This window comes from Leopardus geoffroyi, chromosome D4, assembly GCF_018350155.1.
Source record: "Leopardus geoffroyi isolate Oge1 chromosome D4, O.geoffroyi_Oge1_pat1.0, whole genome shotgun sequence".
Taxonomy (NCBI): Eukaryota; Metazoa; Chordata; class Mammalia; order Carnivora; family Felidae; genus Leopardus; species Leopardus geoffroyi.
In genome coordinates, this window is record NC_059342.1 from 55,852,927 (window position 1) to 55,877,781 (window position 24,855).

At 41.3% G+C, this 24,855-nt stretch overlaps 1 protein-coding gene and 1 long non-coding RNA gene across 3 annotated transcripts in view; both read left to right on the forward strand.

Moving 5' to 3' along the window:
• The first annotated feature begins 20 nt into the window (after positions 1–20).
• On the forward strand, positions 21–7,557 carry LOC123592807. Of its 2 annotated transcripts, XR_006709945.1 has the most exons (4): positions 21–147; positions 6,428–6,491; positions 6,922–7,030; positions 7,301–7,557. It is a non-coding gene; the product is annotated as an uncharacterized LOC123592807 (long non-coding RNA). The 2 variants fall into 2 exon arrangements; XR_006709946.1 differs by lacking the exon at positions 6,922–7,030 and having other exon boundaries at positions 23–147.
• A 2,883-nt stretch (positions 7,558–10,440) lies between these two features.
• The window catches only part of UBE2R2 (ubiquitin conjugating enzyme E2 R2), a 119,905-nt gene continuing 105,490 nt past the window's right edge, over positions 10,441–24,855 (forward strand). The window contains exon 1 of the mRNA XM_045467844.1: positions 10,441–11,257. Coding sequence (XP_045323800.1) covers positions 11,081–11,257 — 177 coding nt within the window. The 5' untranslated portion in view covers positions 10,441–11,080. The remainder of the gene's footprint in view (positions 11,258–24,855) is intronic.

Here is a 24,855-nt window from a genome sequence, read left to right on the forward strand (position 1 = left end):
ACCGAAGCCTCACAACAGAACTGCCGAAGGCTTGCAGCAAAGTCACCGTACCCAACGGGAAACTTCCCGCACCCAGCAGTAAACTTCCCGCACCGCGTGGGGACTACCCTCGTGCCGCAGGACTCCGCCCAGCTCCAGAGCCATTGGGTGAGTGCCCGATGAGTCGCTGGCGATTGGTATCTGTCACTCTCCAGGACCGCCCGTCGTGGGGGAGGAGCCAAACAGTGTTCTCCGATTTACGGTCTCTTTGCGACGCCAGACCGGAAGCCTGCCTGTAGTTTAGCGGTCGCTTTTCCTTATTTCCGCCGCTTGCGTCGAAGGGGGAAGGGCGGAGCTAGATTGGGCACTTGGGATTGTTTATTTATACCAGTGGTTTCTATCCTTTTTTTCCATCCACCACATCGTCTCAGTTGTGTCGGTTTTGTCAATTCCACCTCCAAAATATACCTTGAATTCGTTCATTCTTCACTGCCTTTAGTGCCAAGTTTAGTCCAAGTCACATCATCTCGTGCCTAGATTATAATACCTTTCTCCAGTTTATTATTAAATTTTCCAAATCTACCCCAAAATTGTAATATTAATATAATGAACTCTCATATATCCTTCACCTACCACCCATCATAACTTAGTGATAATGTTTTGTCGGATTTGTCTTGTCTTTTAGGTATTTACATACTGTTTTGCAGAACCACTTAAGAATTAGTTGTGCACATCCCTGAATACTTAGGCATTGATTTACCAAGAACAAGGACTAATCATAGTCCAGTTATAAAATTAAGAAAATTTAACCTCTATCAGTACTATTCAAATTTTGCTGATTATCCCAATAATACCCTCTACATAGTAGTATTTTATTTCCTGATGTAAGAGCATGCATCAATTTGGTTGTCACGTTTCTTTTCTCACTCTTAATCTGGGATATTTGCTGAGCTCTCCATTTTTTGGTCTTTTATGACAACATTTTTGAAGAGTATAGGACAGTTTTATTCAATAGCTTTTTACTTTTTATTTGAGTACAATATATATGTATATGTGTGTATATGTATATGTAATTATAGATGTATGTACAATGTACACAAAAATTACATATATACACATATGCATATATAATTCCATACATGCATATATAACCACACATATATGATTATATATACATCTGATTATGTATATACATATGTATACAGGGAGGAATTACATAAGGTAATTCTTCCTAATTACATAAGGTTTGAATATGTATAAACCAAACATACCCATGTTACCAGCTCCCAGAAAAGCAGAACATTTCCTGAACCTTTAGAATCTCCCCTCATTCTGCCATCTAGTCATTATGCCTCAAGAGTAACTACTATCCTGACTTCTAATAGTACCGACTAATTTATGCAATAGCTTTTAAAGGAATTTTTCACAAGAGTGGTCTTGTCCTTCTTCAATCCATTTCCATGTAGTTGCCAGAATGCGTGTCTTGAAACCATCATTCTCTCATGTCACTCTTCTCTTAACAACTCATCATTCATATTAAATACGAATTTTAATAAAACCTCAATCAGTATGGTCCTTCACTGGCCATGCCATCCTTTTTCTTGATACTCCACCCTTGGAAAATAAAGAACTTAATGTTCTTTTTTTTTTTTTTTTTTAAAGTTTATTTTTGAGACACAGAACATGAGCAGGGGAGGGCAGAGAGAGGGAGACACAGAATCTGAAGCAGGCTCCAGACTCTGAGCTGTCTGCACAGAGCCCAACATGGAGCTTGAACTCACAAACTGCCAGATCATGGCCTGAGCCAAAGACAAACGCTCAACTGACTGAGCCATCCAGGCGCCCCAAGAACTTATATCATGTTCTTTCACATCTCAGAGACTTGAGCCAAGCTGTTTGCTCTGCCTGGAACACTTTTTCTCGACTTTTTCTCTGCTTCAGTTATCAGCATAAGTATCACATCTTTAATTAGGTCTTCCTGATCATCTGATCTGAAATATGTTTTTCCTTATCTCATCATCCCATTTGTTTCTTTTTAGCACTTTTTTTTTTTACAATTTTTTGGTTGTTTATTAGTTGTCTTTTTGTTTTTGACTGTGAATCCATGAAAACAAGGACCACGTCTACATGGCCAATGCCTAGCACACTGCAAATACTCAGTAAGTGTTTGCTGAATGAATGAATGTGACCACTGTCAACCTTTATAGCCTTGTCTCTGACCATTGTTTCTGTCAAATTTTATGCCCCAGCCATATTGAACTACTTGGAGTTTCCCTAGTTACTTGGCTTTTTGTCCTGGGCCTTCAAACTTGCTGTCCTTTTTGCTCAGTGTCTTGATTGTTTTTTCCCCAGCTTTATTGAGATATAACTATTGTATAACATTTTTTAAAGATTAAAAAATTTTTTTTAATGTTTATTTATTTTTGAGAGAGAGACAGAGCATGAATGGGGTAGGGGCAGAGAGAGAGGGAGACACAGAATCCGAAGCAGGCTCCAGGCTCTGAGCTGTCAGTACAGAGTCCGACGTGGAGCTCAAACTCACGAACTGTGAGATCATGACCTGAGCCGAAGTCTGGCGCTTAACCGACTGAGCCACCCAGGTGCCCCTACATTTTTAAAAGATTTTTTAAGAGGTGTCTGTGTGGCTCAGTCAGTTAAATGTCTGACTTTAGCTCAGGCCATTATCTCACGATTCAAGCCCCATATAGGGTTCTCTGCTGTCAGCTCAGAGCCTGCTTCAGATCCTGTCTCCCTCTCTCTGCCCCTCCCCCACTTGTACTCATGCTCTGTCTCTCAAAAATAAATAAAACATCAAAAAATATAAAATAAAGTCTATGAAAAAAGGATTTTTAAAGGTTTATTTATTTTCGAGAGAGAGAAAGCACAAGTTAGGGAGAGGCAGAGAGAGAAAGAGAGAGCGAGAATCCCAAGCAGGTTCTGCAATCAGTGTGTAGCCCAACACAGGGCTCAGACCCATTAACAATGAGATTATGACCTGAGCCAAAGTCAGAAGCTTAACTGACTGAGCCCCCCTAGCTGTTGTATAGGCCCCTAGCTGTTGTATAATATTAAGTATAAGCTTTGCAATGTGATAATTTGTCATATGTATATGTTGCAAAATGATTACCACAATAATGTTAGTTAACATATTTAACACATCCTTTACCTCACGTAAATACCATTTGTTGTTGTTGTTATGGTAAGAACAAATAAGATCTATTCTCTTAGCGACTTTCAAGTACACAATACAGTATTGTTTACCATAGTCACCATGCTATACATTAGATCTCCAGAACTGATTCCTTTTTTAAAAAGTTTATTTATATATTTTGAGAAAGAGAGAGAGCATAGGGGAGGGGCAGAGAGAGAGATTGAGAGGGAGAGAGAGAGAATCCAAAGTAGCTCCACACCCAACATGGAGCCTGATCCAGGGCGCAATCTCATAAACTGTGAGATCATGACCTGAGCTAAAATCAAGAGTCAGATGCTTAACCAACTGAGCCACGCAGGTGCCCAGAACTTATTCCTCTTGTAACTGGAAGTTTGTATTCTTTTTTTTTTTTTTTTTAATTTTTTTTTTCAACGTTTATTTATTTTTGGGACAGAGAGAGACAGAGCATGAACGGGGGAGGGGCAGAGAGAGAGGGAGACACAGAATCGGAAACAGGCTCCAGGCTCTGAGCCATCAGCCCAGAGCCCGACGCGGGGCTCGAACCCACGGACCGCGAGATCGTGACCTGGCTGAAGTCGGACGCTTAACCGACTGCGCCACCCAGGCGCCCCTGGAAGTTTGTATTCTTTAACCAATATCTCCCCATTTCCCCTACCCCTATCCCCTGGCAACCATAATCTACTCTGTTTCTGTAAGTTTGGCTTTTTTTAGATTCCACATATAAGTGAGACCATGCAGTATCTGTCTTTCTCTGACTTATTTCACTCAGCATCATGCTCTTAATGATCATCAATGTTGTTACAAATGGTGGGATTGCCTGCTTTATGGCTGAAGAATGGTTTTTTTATATAAAATTTTTAAAGTTTATTTATTTTGAAAGAGACAGAGACAGTGCAAGTGGGGGAGGGGCAAAAAGAAGAGGGGGCAGAGAGAATCCCAACAGGCTTCATGCTGCCGGTGCAGAGCCCAATGTGGGGCTCAAACTCACGAAAACCTGAGATCATGACCTGAGCTGAAACAAAGAGTCAGATGTTTAACCAACTGAGGCACCCAGGCGCCCCTGGCGGAAGAATGTTTTTTTAAAGTTTTTTTTTTTTTTTCAACGTTTATTCATCTTTGGGACAGAGAGAGACAGAGCATGAACAGGGGAGGGGCAGAGAGAGAGGGAGACACAGAGAGAGGGAAACAGGCTCCAGGCTCTGAGCCATCAGCCCAGAGCCCGACGCGGGGCTCGAACTCACGGACCGCGAGATCGTGACCTGGCTGAAGTCGGACGTTTAACCGACTGCGCCACCCAGGCGCCCCAAGAATGTTTTGATTGTTAAGGAAGATTTCCTGGAGGAGATGGGTCTGTGCTAACTCTTGAAGCATAAGTTGAGTTTGGATTGACTGAGAAGATGAATCAGCACCATTGAAGTTTAACAAGCCCTGAGGAAGATCAGAGAGTTGAGAGATAAGTCAACCACTCATTCTACATTGGATGACACTTAAGAAATGGCAAGCCCTGTGCTCAGTGTCAAGGATAAAGAGATAAGTAAGACATGATGATCACAAGCCAGAAACCTGGGGTAATGTTCTTGCCTTCATTGTTTATAGGCTGGTCCCTCTATTCAATTCTTTTTTTTTTAGATTCCAGCTTTGACCTTTATTTAAGAGACCAGATGGGTTGTCCCAGGAACCAGGTGTCAGCCCTAAGGCCAAGCAAGGCTGGAAAGCCACATCTGGCCCTGCTTCGCCCTGAGCTGCAGCCTCAGCCCCAGTATCCTGCTTGCTACCAGCAAGCGGAGATGCAGGTGCAGGTGGAGGGAGCCCTAGGAGATTGGACGTTGCTATTGACTCATTAAAACAAACAAACAAATAACAAACAAAAACACCCAAAACTATTGATTTGGGGGTTTTTCCTAAACAAACAAAAAAAAGTACACTAAGCTTCTATGTTTCCTGTGACAGGTCATCTGGGGTGGTGGGGGGAAATCTGCATGACTCCCCCTCCCCAACAGCAACAGAACTTCTGTATAACCCATCATCGGGGGCAGAGGGTGGGCACATGGAGGTTATTGGCTCTTGTGTTCATTTAAATGCAACCTCATAGAGGTTTATTCTGCCCCTGCCCTGCTTCCATTTAAAATTGCATTCACCCCTGATGTGCCTGGCTGGCTGTGATGGTAGACAATGCAACTCTTGAATCCTACCATGGGTGTAGAGATCACTTAAAAATAAAATCTCAAAAACAAAAACAAAACAAAACAAAACAAAACAAAAAAAACAACCTGCACTCACCCTCCCAAAAGAATAATACAAATAAAAAATAAAATTGCATTCACCCCAATATTTTCAGTTTTAGGCTCTAATTTAGTCACCTTCATTAGTACTCACCAAAACTTGCAATATTATTTGTCTAGTAATTACTGATTTTTGTCTGACTCAATCTCAGCCACTAGAATGTAAGCTCCATGACGACATAACTAAATCATTAAATCATTTAGCATAGGGCCTGTCACATAGCAAGCAATCAATAAATATTTATTGAATGAATAAGTGGCTCTTAAGAGCATCTCAGAGGCTGGGAGAAAGATGTAAACAAATAATTGCAGTATAGCACTGGAGGCGATGTGTTATGTGTGGATTGTTATGGGCACATTAGAATAGGAATATTACAGGGCTTTGGTTAGGAGCAATCATGCTTAAGTGGGATAACCAAGGTTCAACTCCAGGTTCTGCCATTTACTCACTGGGTCACTTTTTTTTTTTTTTTTGGAAAGAGAGAGCTCATGGGCAGGGGAGGGGGCAGAGTGAGAGAGGGAGAGAAAGAATCCTAAGCAGGTTCCTGTGCTGTTAGTGCCGAGCTTGACACAGGACCCCATCTCATGTTACACGGGATCATGACCTGAGCCGAAATCAAGAGTTGGACACTTAACCGACTGAGCCATCAGGTGCCCTACCTTGGGTAAATTTTTTAGCTTTTCTAACTTTTATTATATTCAGGAAAATAGATGTTCTAGTATGGATGTCATGGATTTTTGAGAGAATTAAACAGGAAACTACATGTAAAAAGTCTGTCACAGACTGATGCACAGCAAACATTAGCTATAATTATTAAAGGAAGATTGTGTCTCCTTAAGAACACTATTGGACTTAACATGTGTTAACATATGCAGAATTTATAAAATGTTGGTCTCCTAAAGAGTCATTATGTAAGGTAAGAATTGACCTCTCTAAAGCAAATACTCCTACCTCTCATTTATCTTCCAAGATTTCTATATTTTCTCCCTTTAGAAGAAAGAATCATTTCAGAAGAGCCCAGGTTGAGGAGCACCAGGTGACACCATACAGACTGAGGGTAAGTGTCCTATTTTCTTCACCACCAGAGGGCACCACTAGTCAAGTCAATCTACCCGTCATAAAACACTTAGGAACTCTAGGAAGCTGTTTTTGCCCTTCATTCTTCTGACAAATATGTTTTGAGTACCTACAACATGCCAAACGTTGTAGTGGCTTGTATATAAAAAAGGAGCTTGTATAAACAAGACCTGTAATCCTTGTGGAATCTATAATATTGAGCACCTACTATGTGTCTGAGAGGTTCTATTAGACATGGGGGTGGAGGGTGGGGTTCAATTTGCTTTTGCTGTTTTCCTGCCCTTGGCTGTAAGCCCATAGAACAATTACTTAGTGTCTACTTTGTGTCAGACAATGTGCTGGTTGCTGTGGATCCAGGCATGAATATGACACAGTTGCAAACTACTAATAAACAATGTCTTACCTGCTAGGATAAAAAGGCATGAGAAATTCTGTGGAAATAAGAGTTCTTCAGACCAAGAATGGAGAATCTTAAGTACATACTTCATTAACACACTAGGATATAAGCTTCCTACACAGGTATATGTTTATTAGCCACCTCCCTTAGGGCCATGATCATTGTAGATATTTACTATGAGTTTGTGAGTTTGTTTGAAGCCAGGGAGCAGCTTCTGGTCTGTGTCAGTTGTATGTTCTAGTGGGTTAGGCTAGGGATCTACCATCTTCTGGGGCAGGGTGGGACTGTGATGAGTTTATGTGGGTGAAATGCTTTGAAGATGAACTTTCTGCCTATTTGTCTACTCACATCCTTGTTATTAAAGGTGTCAACATCATCTCCTACGTTTCCAGGTCAGCAATCTTCTTGTCCCTAAATTGAATGGTGGAAGAAGGGAAGTCAGAACCAGCAACACAGCAGCATTTTGGGAGAAGGGGATGTATTGACTAAGACATTCTCCCTCCTCTGAAGTGAGCCCTATTTCCAGTGGATTTGGTTGCAAGACCTAGAAAGTAGAGTTGGGAGCTAGGGAAAGATTCTTCAAAATATTGAGATCTCATCTCTGATGAAAAAAACAACAAAAATAAATAAACAATGCTCCTTCATTGTGGATTGTGCAAAGTGACTTCCTTTTAAAGGGTATGGTATACAAAGGAGGTGAAAAGGGTTACATTACAGTGGACAGACCTGACACACTACCTCAGCCAGGTGATTGAGGTCAATATCAACACTGATAAATCATGTGGATACTATATGCCCTGATATGATGTGATAAAAAATATCATTTTACTTCTGTGATCTTCCACCCCAAAACCTATAACCCACAAATTCTAATTGAGGGACATTACACAACATACTTGATTAGTACTCTTCAAAACCCTCAAGGTAATCAAAAATAAGTAAAGTCTGAAAAACTGTCACAGTCAAAGGAAGCCTAACAAAACATAAAAACTAAATATAGTGTGGCATCTTAGAACAGAAAATGGACATTATGTAAAAATTAAGGAAATGTGAGTAAAAACTTTAATAACGTATCAATATTGATTTATTAGTTATAATAAATGTACTATATTAATGTAAGATGTTAATAAGGGAAATTGGGGTGCCAGGTACATGGTAACTCTCTGTAGTACCTCCTCAATTTTTCTATAAATCTAAAACTGTGTAAAAAATTGTCTACTGAAAAATCAAGGTGCCTGGTTGACTCAGTCAGTGGTGTGTACAACTCTTGATCTTGGAGTTGTGAGTTCAAGCCCCACTTTAGGTGCAGACATTGCTTAAAAATAAAATCTATTTATATTCATTTTTGAGAGAGAGAGTGTGAGTGCGAGAGGGGCAGAGAGAGAGAGAGAGAGAGAGAGAGAGAGAATCCCATGAGGTGCAGAGAGAGAGGGAGAGAAAGTGTGGAGCCTGGAGTGGGGCTTAAGCTCACCCAATGCAGGGCTCGAACTCACAAACCCTGAGATCGTAAGTTGAGCTGAAGTCAGATGCTTAATCAATTGAGCTACGCAGGTGCCCCCAAAATAAAATCTTTTTTAAAAATGGAGGAGGTGGTGGTGCCTGGGTGGTTCAGTCAGTTGAGCATTGGACTCTTGATTTTGGTTCAGGTCATGATCCCAGAGTTGTAGGATTGAGCCCTGTATCTGGCTCTGTGTTGAGGATGGAGCCTGCTTGAGAGTCTCCCTCTTAAACAAACAAACAAACAAACAATCAAATAAATAAATAAATTAAAAAAAATTTTTTTTTCAACGTTTATTTATTTTTGGGACAGAGAGAGACAGAGCACGAACGGGGCAGGGGCAGAGAGAGAGGGAGACACAGAATCGGAAACAGGCTCCAGACTCTGAGCCATCAGCCCAGAGCCTGACGCGGGGCTCGAACTCACAGACCGCGAGATCGTGACCTGGCTGAAGTCGGACGCTTAACCGACTGCGCCACCCAGGCGCCCCATAAATAAATAAATTTTAAAAATTGAAGGGGTGGTAGCCAGAATACAGCTATGCCTTAGTATATTTTTCTTTAAAGTTCCTATTTAAAGAGGCGCCTGGGTGGCTCAGTCAGTTAGGTGTCTGACCACCTCAGGTCATGATTTTGCAGTTCATGAGTTCAAGCCCTGCATCGGGTTCTGTGCTGACAGGTCAAAGCCTGGAGCCTGCTTCAGATTCTGTCTCTCCCTCTCTCTTTCTTTGCCCCTCCCCCACTCTCTCTCCCTCTGTCTCAAAAATTAAAAAAAAAAAATTAAAAAAAGTTCCTATTTATGGATCATTTACCATATACTAGTAACGCTGTATATAGATGATCTCATTTAATATTTACAGTTGTTTAAGTTAGTTGTAATTAATCCTCTATTACAGAAGCTGATGAATAAGGAATGGAGAATGTAAATCGTGGAGCCAGGATTGGAACTTAAGATCTTTTCAATCTCAAAATTCTAAATGTATGGAACTCTCATAGTATCCTGACTTTTCTAGGAAATGTTTCAGCAGTTATCACAGGAAGAGCCTTCCCAAGAGAAATAGGTATCCTAAATCACCGGGATTTAAGACTGTCTCCCATCTCACTTCACTTATGATTAACTTTAAAGTCCCTCATTTCCAGGTTGGATCTTCAAGCTGAAAGGAACTGTAGGGGGTCAAGGTCCAAGTTCAACCAAAGTATTTCTTTTTAAGATTTTATTTTTAAGTAATCTCTACACCCCAGGTGGGGCTGGAACCCACAATCCCAAGATGAAGAGTTGCATGCTCCACTGAGCTAGCCAAGCACCCTCACAGTATTTCATTTTACCAAAAACTGAGGGATAGCCAGAGCACTTGCCCCAAATCACAGAGAAGGGCCAGGAACCCAGGTTCCGTCTGAGTTATTATTTCTCTCTTTATTCCCCACAACTTCCTCTTTGTAGTTAAGAAGAGAAGTAGAAGCTGGCCTATCTGCCTTCCCCATTTCTCGGATGGGAATCGCCCCCCCCCCCCCCCGGGTGACACACTGCCCTCCAAGGACACACTAGTTTAAGGGCCCTGCAAAAGATATGTCGGGACAATTGTTCCTGCCCATAAGTCCCATAAACTCAGCACATTCTTGTCAAGCACCTACTGAGTGCAGGGACGGCGGACTTTGTGTCACGGGGAGGGACCTGCAGAGGAACAGAGTTCGTAGGAGGATGGCTGCGAAGCCTGTGGATACACATACAGAGAGGAAGGGAAGGCGCTGGGCAACTCTAGGACCAGTGGTCCTTTCCCGGGAGCTCCCCAGGAATCGCGGCGTCGAGCCGCACAACCGTCATTTGGGGCCAAGGGCATCCCCTGTGGCTACCCTCCGCCCCCACAGCCTCTTAGCCCTTTAAGGGCGGGGGACACGCATCAGCGTCACAAAGCGCCGCCACCGCGCCTGGTGGCGGAGAGCAGGCGGGGAAGGGGGAGGAGGAGGAGGAGGAGGGCGAGCAGGGCGGGGGAGGGAGGGGCGTGCGCACGCGCGTCGGGCCGCCCGCCGCCGAGAGCCGCCCTCCCTCCCGGCGCGCGCCCCTCCTCCCTCTCACCCTCCCTCCTTCTTCTCGGCTCCGTCGCTCCCGCGGCGCGAGGCGCTCTAGCTCTTCTCCACCTCCTCCGTCGTCGCCCCTCCCCCCGCGCAGCCGCCGCCGCCGCCGCCGCCGCCGCGAGACCCCAGCGCGCCGCTCTCCCCCCGCCCTCCGGCCCCGCGCGCCCTTCGGCCCCAGCAGCCCCTGAGGAGAACGAGAGGGCGAGAGAGCGCGGCGCTCCCGGGCCGGCTCGGCCCCCTCCCCTCACCATCGCCGGCCCTTTGCCGCCCTCCTCCACTTCCACCCCTTCTCCCCCCCCCCCCGCCAAGTTGAGGCCCCCCCCGGGGGGGGGAGGCCCGGGACCGGGAGCGAATTCCCCTAACTCCTTCAGCCCCTCCCCCCGCCTGGCCCGAGTGTGAGGAAAAGGGCCCGGTCCGGCCCGCGTCGTGTGTGAGGAGGACTCGGGCCGGCCCACGGGCCGTCTGGGGCCTGGTCCGGCCCGCCGGGTGTGTGAAGACAAGCCCGGTGCGGCCCGGGCGAGGACGAGCGGAGGGGAGGGGCCTGGTCCGGCCCGGCCGGTGCGAGAGGACTGGGGCTCCGGCCCGGCGCCGCCGCCGCCGCGATGGCCCAGCAGCAGATGACCAGCTCGCAGAAGGCCCTGATGCTCGAGCTGAAATCCCTGCAGGAGGAGCCGGTGGAGGGCTTCCGGATCACCCTGGTGGATGAGTCCGACCTCTACAACTGGGAGGTTGCCATCTTCGGACCCCCCAACACCCTCTACGAAGGCGGCTACTTCAAGGTACCCCCACCCCTCCCAGCCCTGACTTCCCCAGGCGGAGGCCTTGGCTCCCTGTCGCTTGCAGGGCCCAGAGTGTGAGCGCGAGTGTGTAGAGGGGGCTCCTCACCTCGACAGCCCCCTCCCCCCATCCGTGGAAGCAGGAAGGCCTTGCTCACCAAGTGCCTTTTCTTTGTCATGGGGGCGGGGGCGGGAGGCCAGACTGCACCGGGAAATAGGAAAGCCTCTCTGGCTAGGGTAGTGGCTACCGGCGGAGGAGGGCTGCCTTTGTTTTGTTTCCCCAGCTGAGGGTGTGTGGGAAGAAAGGTGGGCTTTCCTTTTTCGTCTTCCCATCCGAACCTTCCCCGCGCCGGCTGGAACTGCCCCAGAGGGCAGAGTGACCTGCACTTACTGGGTTGGACCTTTCTTTTTTGGGGGGTGGGGGTGGGGGAAGGGTATTAGTCTGTCATTCCAGAGTCTGCCTAGTGACCTGACACTCTGAGGATTTGATGGGCTTCTTGCGTGGTGGTAGTTACAACTTTACATTCCAGTGGGCGGTAATGAATAGGACCCTAGGGGTGGTAAATAAGGGTGCCTGCGTTTTCTGGCCATTATCTTACTGGAGGGAACGCTGATTTAGCCCCCTTTCTGTTCTCCTTTCTCTGTTTACTTAATGGTGTTTCAAATGCCCTTTGTCCTCACCCTGCCACCAACTTTACTGCCCCCCCCCCCCCCCCCGCATGTAGAAATATCTGTAGACGGTGTAACGTGTACAGGAGATTGATCGTCTCCCACTTAAGAGAGACAAAATTGAAACGTTTTACCCAGGTGGTTAGCTTTAGCAGATGGAGTGGTCTCACAGATGAAAAGTATCATCTGAGGTGAGATGGTTTCACTGAGTAGGACTGTTCCATAGCCACCCCTGATTTAAGACAGTGGTTATTATCATTCCTGAATCCATTGATTTTTTTTTTCTTTTTTTTTTTTTTATTCCAACGTAAATAACTTGGAGGTATTGAGAGTTTTTTGTTTTTGTTTTTATCTTATCATTTTTGTGGGGATGATCACGGACTGAAGGTGGAATGTTTCAAATGGTGGAGGCAGACAGGAAATTAGTGCTAAGGAATCCATTTAATTTTATTTCCAAAATTAAGTAAAATAGAGCAGTGTGAGTCAATCTTGGTTTGCTTTGAAGGGAGGGGCTGTCTTGGCATAAGTTTTAAGTGAGTATCTTAGTCATGTAGTTATGATGTACATTTTTAGGACTACCCAATTACTTTTGTTTTTCTATCCTTCTAAAGGTAGAAACTTCAGTGTCAGCTTTGAAATTGGGTCAACTTTGTAGAAAATGTGAAGAATTGACGGGGATGTTTAATATTCACGCCTGTGATAATCAGTGAATATCTAGTGAAAATATATTTTTAGAGCAGCACACTTACGAACTGTATGCTTAATCTTTTGTGGTCACCATACACTGTACTTTTTTAGATGCATGTATTAATGTACAAGTTAGTGACAAATTGAAGAAGGTATTGCTGTGTCTGCTGGCTAAATTTAGTGGCATAAAGTTTAATTTCCATAAAGTGTCATTGTTTGGGGTAATGGATAGTCAAGGTGAGTGGGTACTAATTAGAATGATCTCCATCTCAGTGTTTAAAAAAAACAACTATGTGAAAGGAAATAATGGGCTGCAAATTGTATTTTTTGCTGAAAGAACAGGAAAAGGACTGTGGAGAATCCTCTCAGTTTGAAAGTAGTATGGGGAGAGGATTCTCTACTGGAATTTTAACTTTAATTTTTAATTTTAATTTTAAAATGTAGGATTCCCTACATTGATTTCAGTTAGGTGTTTTGTAATTTCAATCCTCTTTAGAAAGAATGGTTGAATTTCATTGTATATGTTAATTTCTTAATCTTCAATTATGATATTTTAAAATGTATGAAAATTCTTAGGTAGGTTTTATGTTTTAGTCTTGTGTGAGAATTTTGTCAATTTTGTTTTCTTATACTTTATTATTGTATGGCCCTTTATCCCAAAAGTCTTTCATTGGAAAAAGCCAAAGTTATGGTCATGAGCAGTTGACACTTGTGATAGGTCTAAAACCATTGTTTTTTATTTCACTGCTTTTGTCTTAAAACAAGGCTTTTAGTGTGTTCCACTACAGCTGCAGTTAAAAGTTGGCACAGACCTTTTTCTACCACTATTCTCCCTTATCAGATAGTTCTTGAACATTTAGTATAATTTATTTTCAAGTTAAATTCTTTTTTCTGAATTGTAGTTTCTGAAGGCAGTGGAACCACCATTCTTTAAATTTTCCATGTTACTCCTTTAACTTTTACATATTAATAGGCTTCTTACTGATCTTTTTCACCGTGAAATAGTTGGCTTCAGTCTGTTCTAACTATGGCATCTGTTGTGGTAGAGACTTGTGAGACCTGTATTTCACAAATTTATTTTGGATTCATGTTGTCTTTTTTAAAATCTCTCAAGTCTGTGATTCTTAGCTTTGGGCGGGCGGGGGCGGGGGGCGGGTGGTGTTGGATGTATGATAGGCATAGGTAGTTTCTTGTGCCTGTTTTTCTGGATATTCTAAAATCTTTCTTGGCCTTGCTTTTTGTCCAGTTTCTTGGTCTCTTAGACTTACCGAGTGAACTTCTTTGCTGCTTCGACTTTTTCCTCTAGGGATCAATCATTACAAAACACAAAGTAGAATATAGCTTAGAATAGAGAATACCTCTGAACGTAATTTTGCTACTGTGGAGAAAGTTGGAATTTTATTGTCAATGGAAGAATAAATTGTTGATCAAGTGAGCAGTTAGTTAATGATGACTTTTAACAAGTTTACCTCATTCCTTTAAAAAAGTACTGTCTTTTCAAGTAACTCCTGTTAATGATCATAACTTAGAATGGCTGCTTTGGGCTAGAACCTCCTTGGAACTCCTGCATTATTTATCTGAAAGCATGGTAGCAGTGAGTCTAGAGATCAGAAAGTGAGAGTGCCTAAGAGGGAACCTGGCTGTCATGGTTGGTAGAAAATGTGACTCTTGATCTCGGAGTTGTTGAGTTCAAGCCCCATGTTGGGTGGAGAGATTAAAAAAAGAAAGATAGTGCCTCTTTCGTGAGGTGTGTAACATAAAAGTTTAAATGATACAGAAAACTTAAAATATTGCAGTTAACCTTTTGTAGTTTTAATTTTATTCAGTATTTGAGAGTGAAATATAGGTGCCTTCCATTTGTAGAAAACTTCAAACTGATAATTTACAAAATACTATATACTCAAAATTTTCTTTAGTAGGAGCTTCTTTATCAGACTTAACACTTGATTTATATTAAAGAAACTTAAAAAAAATTTTTTTTAAGCTTGAGAGAGAGAGAGAGAGAGCGAGAGAGAGAGAGAGAGAAGGAGACACAGGATCTGAAGCAGGCTCAGCAGAGAGCCTGATGCTGGGCTCAAACCCATGAACTGTGAGATTACCACCTGAGCTGAAGTTGGATGCTTAACCGACTGAGCCACCCAGGCGCCCCTAAAGAAACTCTTCAATGATAGTTTTTTAAAATAATGGCTATGCATTATTTTCATTTGTTCTAGAATAAATGAATCTATTTTCTGCCCCCCTCAGAAAAAACAAAACAACAACAACAAAAAACCTTGCCAGGCTTACCTTTAGTGCCTGGCAATGCCCTTCCAATTATAGCATACTCTATTTTGTGACTCTAATTTTTTCTTTTCCCTTTTTTTTCCTTTATCGTTTATTCATTTTTAAGACAGCATGAGCAGGAGAGGAGCAGGGAAAGAGGGAGACACGGAATCTGAAGCAAGCTCCAGGGTCTGAGCTGTCATCACGGAGCTCTACTTGGGGCCAGAACCCACAAACCGTGAGCTCACGACCTGAGCCGAAGTTGGATGCTTAATGGACTGAGCCACCCAGGAGCCCCTGTGACTAATTCTTACTATAAAATTGAAACAGTTATTTTAAGACAGTGATTCTTGGGGTGCCTGGGTGGCTCAGTTGGTTAAGTGCCCCACTCTTGATTTTGGCTCAGGTCATGATCTCACAGTTAATGAGTTTGAACCCTGCATCAGGCTCCACACTGATCATGAGGAGTCTGCTTGGGATTCTCTCTCTCTGCTCTTTCTACATGCACGGGCTCTCTCTCCCAAAATAAATAAATAAACCTAAAAAGGGGAAGACATTGATTCTTAGTCTTTTTGTTATATGGATCCTTTTGAGAAACCATTTTCTTTGGGAAAACATTAGCACATATAAACTGGTTTGCATACATTTTCTCTTTCTTTTTTTAAAGTAGGCTCTGCACCCAAAGTGGGGCTTGAACTCATGACCATGGGATCAAGAGTCAGATTCTCTACCAACTGAGTCAGCCAGACACCCCAGTTTGTATACATTTTCAGAGGGTTAACTAACAGGTTAAGAATTCCTGTTTTAAAGGATTTGGATAGGCAACTTAACAATTAACTTTAAAATTATAAGCATAGTGCTTTTTTTTTTTTTTTTTTTTTTTTTTATAACAGTTGTATGATGAGTCTGTCAATATCTCAATTCTTAATTGTTTCTCAGTTACTTTGAGAATGAGTACCTCTTAGTGCTTTTAGCTGTAACCTTTTCTGGAAGTTGAACTTGTCTTGAGTGCTGAGTGAACTAAGGCAACACTATAAATGGAAACATAGTTAATGTCTAGTGGTTTGGGGCACTACTGTAGTAAATTTAGTAGTTTTAGTGTTCCTCCTACCACCTCCCCCCACCATGGCATAAGTATAGCATCTCCGTATTTATTTTATTTTTTAATGTGTATTTATTACTTATTTATTTATTTTTAAATGTTTTTATTTATTTTTGAGACAGAGAGAAACAGAGCATGAGCAGGGGAGGGGCAGAGAGGGAGACACAGAATCTGAAGCAGGCTCCAGGCTCCGAGCTGTCAGCACAGAGCTCGACGCGGGGCTCGAACTCACGAACCGTGAGATCATGACCTGAGCCGAAGTCAGATGCTCAACTGACTGAGCCACCCAGGCGCCCCATTGTGTATTTATTTTTGAGAGAGAGGGAGAGGGAAACACAGAATCTGAAGCAGGCTCCAGGCTCTGAGCTGTCAGCACAGATCCCAACGTGGGGCTTGAACCCACGAACTGTGAGATCATGACCTGAGCCGAAGTCGGATGCTTTAACTGACTGAGCCACCCAGGTGCCCCAGTATTTTTTTTTTTTTAATGTTTATTTTTTATTTTTGAGAGGGGGGAGGGGCAGAGAGAGGGGGATAGAGGATCTGAAGTGGGCTCTGTGATGACAGCAGCAAGCCTGAGTAGGGGCTCGAACTCACACTGTGAGATTGCAACCTGAGCCAAAGTTGGCTGCTCAATGCACTGAGCCATCCAGGTGCCCCGCCTCTCAGTATTTTATAGAATATTTTTTTACCATATTAAGCTGATTCCAAAATGTTTTTTTTTCCTCTTTTTTTTAGTTTTTAACTTGTTGGAAATTGGGATGTGTCTTAAAATACGTGAAGTCTTTTTTTTTGTTGTTTCTTTAATGTTTATTTTTGAGAGAGAGCACAAGTATACAAGCGAGTTTGGGGGGGGAACAGAGAGAGGGAGTAGAGGATCTGAAGCAGGCTCTCTGCTGTCAGTGCAGAGCCTGATGTGGGGCTCGAACTCACCAACCATGAGATCATGACCTGAGCCAAAGTCAGATGCTTAACCAACTGAGCCACCCAGGCACCCCCATGAAGTCTTAAATCCCATCAGCCAGGTGGCACTTGAGATCTAGTTTTGAGAGAACCTCCCATTGAAATCTTGTAACAAATTTTTTTTTGAATGCTAGCATCAGTGTCTTAAATTTGATAAAATAAGTATAGTTTCTTTTTGAATGAAGAATTTGAGCCCTAGTTGATATTTTCTTTGCAGCATGTTGATTCTTGTGTTTCAGAGATTTGTGTTAGTAAATAATACTGAGTATTCATCAAAGGCAAAGCACTGTATGAAGAGTAACTTATAGAGAGTAAGGAAAGTGTTAGGATAGGTAACCTTAGACCTTATATGAATAATCTTAAAAATCTTTGTGTAGACTTTAAAATATGAGGTGTAGGTATTATTCACACAATTGTAAATGGTAATTTAAATCAAACCTTTTATTTTTATTTTTTTTAAAAGGCACTGTTTTATTTTTATTATTATTTTTTAATGTTTATTTTTTAGATAGAGACAGAGTGTGAGCAGGTGAAGGGCAAAGAGAGAGGGAGACACAAAATCTGAAGCAGGCTTCAGGCTCTGAGCTGTCATCACAGAGCCTGATGTGGGGTTCCAACACACAAACTTTGAGGTCATGACCTGAGCTTAACTGACTGAGCCACCCAGGCGCCCCTATTTTTATTATTTAAAAAAATATATATTAGTTTATTTTTGGGAGAGCACAAGTGGGGGGGGGGTACAGAGTGAGGGGGAGAAAGGATCCTAAGTGAGCTCTTTGCTGACAGGCTTGACAGCAGCAAGCCCCATGTGGGGTTTGAACTCCTGAACCATGAGATCATGACCTGAGACAAAGTCAGACACTCAACCGACTGAGCCACCCAGGTGCCCCTAAATCAAACCTTTTAAAGTTTGGAGACCCATTAGAGCATTTGTCAACATAATGGCAATCTGTCATGATAAAACGTCTGTTCCATCTTTGCAATTTAGTATTACTGATCCTAGTTTAAGGTTCCAGAAGAACCTGTCTTGTGGGAGACAAAGTGAAATAAAGGAGGCCATCTAACAAATTGGTCCAACTCTGCTAGTTAGGGGGAAATAGCAGGAAGAGTTATAAATTCAGGGTTTAGGACTACAGGGTTTAGGACCACCTTGCTGAAAGGTCATAGTTAAAAGATCTAATTCTTTTATGTTCCTGAACTTCTTTTGGACTATTTCACATACAACTACAGAGATGTTAGAGCAAGACTGAGCCTCTTTGGATGTGTTCTGTCAACACAGAACTATTTTATTTCAACTTTATTCAGTAAGAAATTTGTTATTCAGAGTTTATGCTTATGTACCTTTAAGTGAGGTGATTCTGAAGTAAAAGGAATGATAGATACGAAATTAAAGAGATAATTTTAGTTCGGATTCCCAAGGTTTGATATATAAATATTATTCCATATTAAAATTGGAAAACTCAGATTTTGGGATACATATTTAAGATTTGTAGACAATAGTCCACTTTATTTTTTTTTATTTTTTTTAAATTTTTTTTTTTTTTTTCAACGTTTATTTATTTTTGGGACAGAGAGAGACAGAGCATGAACGGGGGAGGGGCAGAGAGAGAGGGAGACACAGAATCGGAAACAGGCTCCAGGCTCCGAGCCATCAGCCCAGAGCCCGACGCGGGGCTCAAACTCACGGACCGCGAGATCGTGACCTGGCTGAAGTCGGACGCTCAACCGACTGCGCCACCCAGGCGCCCCAACAATAGTCCACTTTAAATACTATACTTGATTTGTTTTAATAACAAATATAAAAATGTTTTTGTTATAACATAAATAGTAAATTGAATTACTGTTGTGAACCTGTTGGCAAGGTAAGTAGAATGAATACTTAAAACATATTAAAAACCAAGCACACAAATGTACTAAAAACTTTGAATGCCATACCTAATTGTGGATACACACTACTAAGTACAGTATTATAGATGTTAGTACCTAACATTTATTGAGGCTTACAATGTGCCACATCCTTTATAGGAATATTTCATAATCGTGTGAGGTATGGTTACTGTTACTTTCATATAGGAAGAATGAGTCATAGCTCATTTAAGTTGTCCAGGGGTCTTCAGCTAGAAAGTTGTAATACCAAATTGTAGTACCAGACTGCTGGACTCTGAAGCCTGTGTTATTCTTTTACTGAGATCTTTTGCCGCTTAGGATATGTTTGAAGGTATAAAAGTGGAGCTTTAAGAAAATCAAATTTATGGGGGTGCTTGGGTGGCTCAGTCAGTGAGTATATCTGACTTGATTTCAGCCCAGGTTGTGGTGTCCCGGTTCATAGGGTCGGCCCCTGACGGGTTTTGCACCATGAGCGCAGAGCCTGCTTCGGATTCTTTCTGTCCCTTGCTCTCATTTGCCTGTGTGTGCATGTGCTCTCAGAATTGATAAGTAAATATTGTAAAAAAGAAAATCAGAGTTACGGAGTTTTTGTAAGGAACGATTTAAAATTTTACTTAAGTTTAAAGGTCACAAGGGTAATATCTGCCCCTCCAAATTATGGGTCAAGATTGTTATGATGACATTGGTTTATATCTTAAGTTCACTAGAAAAAGGAGATTTTTTTGTTTTTGGATTACTTCAATTAGAGAATGATAAATCCTGTTGCAGAATGATTTTTTTTTTTTTTAATTGGCAAAACTGTTCCTTTAATAGTAACTTTCTAATTACTTTAAGGGGCCAGTGAGTTAGTGCCACTGCTGAGAAATAGAAGTCTGAGAAAACTACTTTTGGGATTAGAAATGATACTATATCTCTCACAGAAATGATGGTGGGAGGATGATAGGAGTTACATTTCTTTTTTTTTTTTTTTTTTTTTTGATGATTTTTAAAAAATTTACATCCAAATTAGTTAGCATATAGTACAACAATGATTTCAGGAGTAGATTCCTTAGTGCCCCTTACCCATTTAGCCCATCCCCCCTCCCACAACCCCTCCAGTAACCCTCAGTTTGTTCTCCATATTTATGAGTCTCTTCTGTTTTGTCCCCCTCCCTGTTTTTATATTATTTTTGTTTCCTTTCCCTTATGTTCATCTGTTTTGTCTCTTTAAGTCCTCACATGAGTGAAGTCATATGATTTTTGTCTTTCTCTGACTAATTTCACTTAGCATAATACCCTCCAGTTCCATCCACGTAGTTGCAAATGGCAAGATTTCATTCTTTTTGATTGCCGAGTAATACTGCATTGTACATACATAGACCACATTTTCTTAAAATAGTAATTTTTTTTTTCAACGTTTATTTATTTTTGGGACAGAGAGAGACAGAGCATGAACGGGGGAGGGGCAGAGAGAGAGGGAGACACAGAATCGGAAACAGGCTCCAGGCTCTGAGCCATCAGCCCAGAGCCCGACGCGGGGCTCGAACTCACGGACCGCGAGATCGTGACCTGGCTGAAGTCGGACGCTTAACCGACTGCGCCACCCAGGCGCCCCTAGACCACATTTTCTTTATCCATTCATCCATCGATGGACATTTGGGCTTTTTCCATATTTTGGGTATTGTTGATAGTGCTGCTATAAACATGGGGGTGCATGTGTCCCTTCGAAACAGCACATCTATATCCCGTGGATAAATGCCTAGTAGTGCAATTGCTGGGTCATAGGGGGAGGATTTATGTTTCTTAATGCAGTATTGGCTTATACTTTTATTTATTATTATTATTTTTTTAATGTTTGTTTATTTTGAGAGAGAGCAAGCAGGGGAGGGGCAGAGGGAGGCTGAGAGAGAGGATCCCAGGCAGGCTCTGTGCTGTCAGTGGAGAGCCTAATGCGAGGCTGCATCTCATGAACTGTGAGATCTCTCATGCACTGTGAGATCTCTCATGAACTGAGATAATGACCTGAGCCAAAATCAAGAGTCCTACACTTAGCCAACTGAGCCATCCAGGCGCCCCATGATTTATGCTTTTGAAATAATAATGCCTATGAGAAAGAATGAAATACGGCCTTTTGTAGCAATGTGGATGGAACTGGAGAGTGTTATGCTAATTGAAATAAGTCATATAGAAAAAGACAGATACCGTATGTTTTCATTCTTATGTGGATCCTGAGTAACTTAACAGAAGACCATGGGTGAGGGGAAGGGGAAAAAAAAAGTTAGAGAGGGAGGGAGGCAAACCATAAGAGACTCTTAAAAACTGAAAATAAGCTGAGGGTTGATGGGGGGTGGGAGGGAGGGCAAAGTGGGTGATGGGCATAGAGGAGGGCACCTGTTGGGATGAGCACTGGGTGTTGTATGGAAACCAATTTGACAATAAATTTCATATTAAAAAAAAATAATAATAATGCCTTAGGGGCACCTGGGTGGCTTAGTCTATTGAAGTCTAGCTTTGGCTCTGGTCATGCTCTCATGGTTCTTGAGTTCTAGCCCCGTATCAGGCTCTCTGCTGTTAGTGCCTGCTTGGGTTTGTTCCTCTGTCTCCCTCTCTCTCTGCCCCTCATCTGTGTTGTCTCTGTCTCTGTCTCTCTCAAAAATAAATAAACATTTAAAAAAAAAAAAAAAAACCTAAAGCACAATGCTGTAATACTTTTCTTACTATATTCAAGCACCATAGGAAACTTGAGCAGTTTAAGGTTAAAACTTTTTTTGTTCCTTCATTTGAGTGTTAAAGTGATATATTCCTACTTCTAGCATCTTTATTTTTTTTTATTTTTTATTTTTTTTAGCATCTTTAGATTAGTACCATAGTTTTCATCTGTTCTGTGTCTGCATTTCCAACTTTCATAATTCATTATTTATCTGCTTTGCTGTATTTGCTTCATGGGCAGCTGATGTTTAATTTGAGGGATAAATTCCATGAATTTATCCTAATTTATCCTAATATCCTAATTTATACTAAGTGTGGCTCACTTAGTAACACACATAGTAATTCAGATTGTAAATATTGAATAATTACTGTCTTGTTGAAAATAACCGTAGCCTCATTTATAAAATAATATTAAGAATTGGCAAAGTTATAGCAATTGGGGCAATATGTAGCAATCCTTTGTAGAAATAGAATAAGTTAAAAATTTAGAAACCAGGGGCACCTGGGTGGCTCAGTCAAGGTTAGGTGTCCTACTCTTGATTTTGGCTCAGGTCATGGATCAAGTTCATGAGTTCAAGAGTTGGCCAGTCAGCTGACTGAGCCACCCAGGCACCCCACACATGTCATTTTTGATTCAAAAATAGTATTACTCAGGTTATTTACCCTATTTACCAAGTTGAATCTCACGGAATCAGTTTTGGATATTAAATGCAACAAAGTAAAGTCCACACTACAGAGAAGTAAAGATTAGCCACTAACAAAGACAGTATGAAGTTGTACAATAAGCTTTGAAAGCAGTTCTCAAAAAATTCTGAATTGTTTGAGCACTGTGGGCGTAGCATTGTTGGAGTGGGTATATAGCCAGTCTCCTGAGGTATTTGCTCTGGAGGGGGCAAAGCTCATTTGAATTCTGGTAGTTAAAAAAAAGCAAATCAAAACACTTATTACTTAGGCCCATCTTGATCTTAATCACTCAACTGCTATTTCCCCCATTGGCTAAACAGAGATAATGATGTCTTCAAGCTGTTAAGGACTAAGCCCTGTGGAAAAACTTCAGTGCTAATGTTCAACAACAACAACAAAAAGTATAACTATGTCCTCAGGGTTCCCACCCTTAGTTCTTTGGAATTTGTTAATCATATTTCAACATTTACTCTGAATAAGAATGACAAAATTGGCTACACAAAGAAAGAAATGTCTTGTTGAAGATATGGAAATTATGTAGAATTAAGATTTGAGATTCAAAGAATCTTGTATTAAAAGGGCTTTAAAATGAGTGCACTTCCTGAGTTTTGAATTAAATCTCCACCTTATGTAACTTTTTTCTGAAGGTTTTTTTGTTGATAAATTATGGAATAAGTTATGTACAGAAAGGTTCCTTAAATTAAAAATAGTACTAGTAAGTGGTAAAACTGGAAAAGTTACTTGAGGATGTGTAAGTATTGTATTAAGGAAATCAGTTATTTCTAACTTAAAAATTTTTTTTTCTATTATCAAATTGTGATCTTAGATTATGAGCTCTTTAAGAAATGCCACTGGAGGGGTGCCTGGGTGGCTCAGTTGGTTGAGCGTCCAACTTGACCTGATTTCGGCTCAGGTCATGATCCCAGGATGGTGGGTTTGAGCCCAGCCTCGGCTTGAGATTCTGTCTTTTCCTCTGCCCCTTTCCCCTGCTTTTACTCGCTCTCGCTCTCACTCTCTCTCAAAATAAAAATTAAAAAATAAAAAAAAGAAATGCCACTGGATCTTTGAATTTACTTAGCATTTGCCATAGGACCTAAAAGATAAAAGAATAAATGCTTATCTTTTGGGGAGTCACATCCTTTGAGAATGGCAGCCCCCCCTTCCTCCAAATTCTGCATGCAATTTCGAGGAATTACTGGTATCTGAATTTTCTCCATAGACCTTAAGTGGTTCAACCTGTAGTCTAGGACATGTGGTAGACTAAAGTGGCTAAGTATTTAGACTGCTCAGTTACTTTAGTTGTGCTTTCCCTTTTGGGAAGAAATTGCATTTTATTTGGATTTTGACGTTTTATCTATAGTTGCCAGGTTGCCTCAATTAGATCTAATGTTCTGGATGACTGAAGTTTTTTTTTAAGTGATTTTTTTTTTAAGTTTATTTACTTATTTTGAGAGAGAGAGAGAAAGCTCTAGTTGGGGAGGGGCAGAGAGAGAGGGAGGGAGAATTCCAAGCAGGCTCTGCATTGTCAGCATAGAGCCTGATGTGGTGCTTGAACCCACAAACTGTGAGATAATGACTTGAGCCAAGGTTTGATGCTTAGCCAACTGAGCCACCCAGGCATCCTGTGATGACTGAAGATTAGCTAAAAATTAAGATTGAAATCTTGGTTATATAGTATTATAGCAAATGATAATCTTTGTGTAGGGCTCCTCTTGTATTTTAAATACTATAAAACTTGTTTAGAAGAGGTTAAGAATTTTAGAACAGTGATAGTGAGAGGCATTAATTACCAAAACCTGCCAACCATAGCAACCTGGACCTCTGTAGTCTCATGAAGATAAAGATTGCTAAGCCTCATGTGGAAAATTAAAAGAAATAAAACAAAATAATTAAACCCAGTTCTGTTTTAGCCTTTTTAGAGTATCAGAAGACATTAAAAAGAAATTTTAAAACTAGAAGTGCATTTTGGAATTTCTTATAAAGTGGAGGATTTTAAAAGAGCGACTATAAATGTTATGAATATTCTTATGGGGTTCTTGATGCTTTAAAAAATAATTAGAAGACTACATTTTTAAAGCTCTGCTTGTACTTTGATAATACTCTATGTGCATGCATTTTGTTAATAATTTTGGTAAAGTTTAGCCAAATATGTACCTATATTTTTCTTTCCCCCAATATACATAAAGTTTCCTAAATAAAAGATTAACTATACCTAGCATGTACTGTTTACATATATACCTTGAATAAATTAATTATTAACAAGGTGGAGTAGGGAGGGAACTTTTAAAGTAGGTTAAATTTCTGTGGTGTGTGAATTATTATAAACTCTTCTGGGTTATTGTTTCAGCTACCAAATATGTCCTAAAGTGTGTACATCTTTAGACCTTAATTTTTTGCCTTCCTGTTAGACATTTCTGCTAGTATGGCTTTTTTTTTTTTTAATTATGTTTTAATTACACTAAAAAGTAAACACTAAACTGGTCTCTACCTTTTTTCATAAGCCTCTTTTGTATTCACTTTCCTGGATATTTGACTGACACTGTCTACCCAACCACACGAGCCTAGAAGCTGGAAATCGTTTAAGATGATTTCTGCTTCCTCTTTTCACATATCCAATTATTTTTAGTATCTCATGTCTCTGGTATTTAGCCCCTCCTTT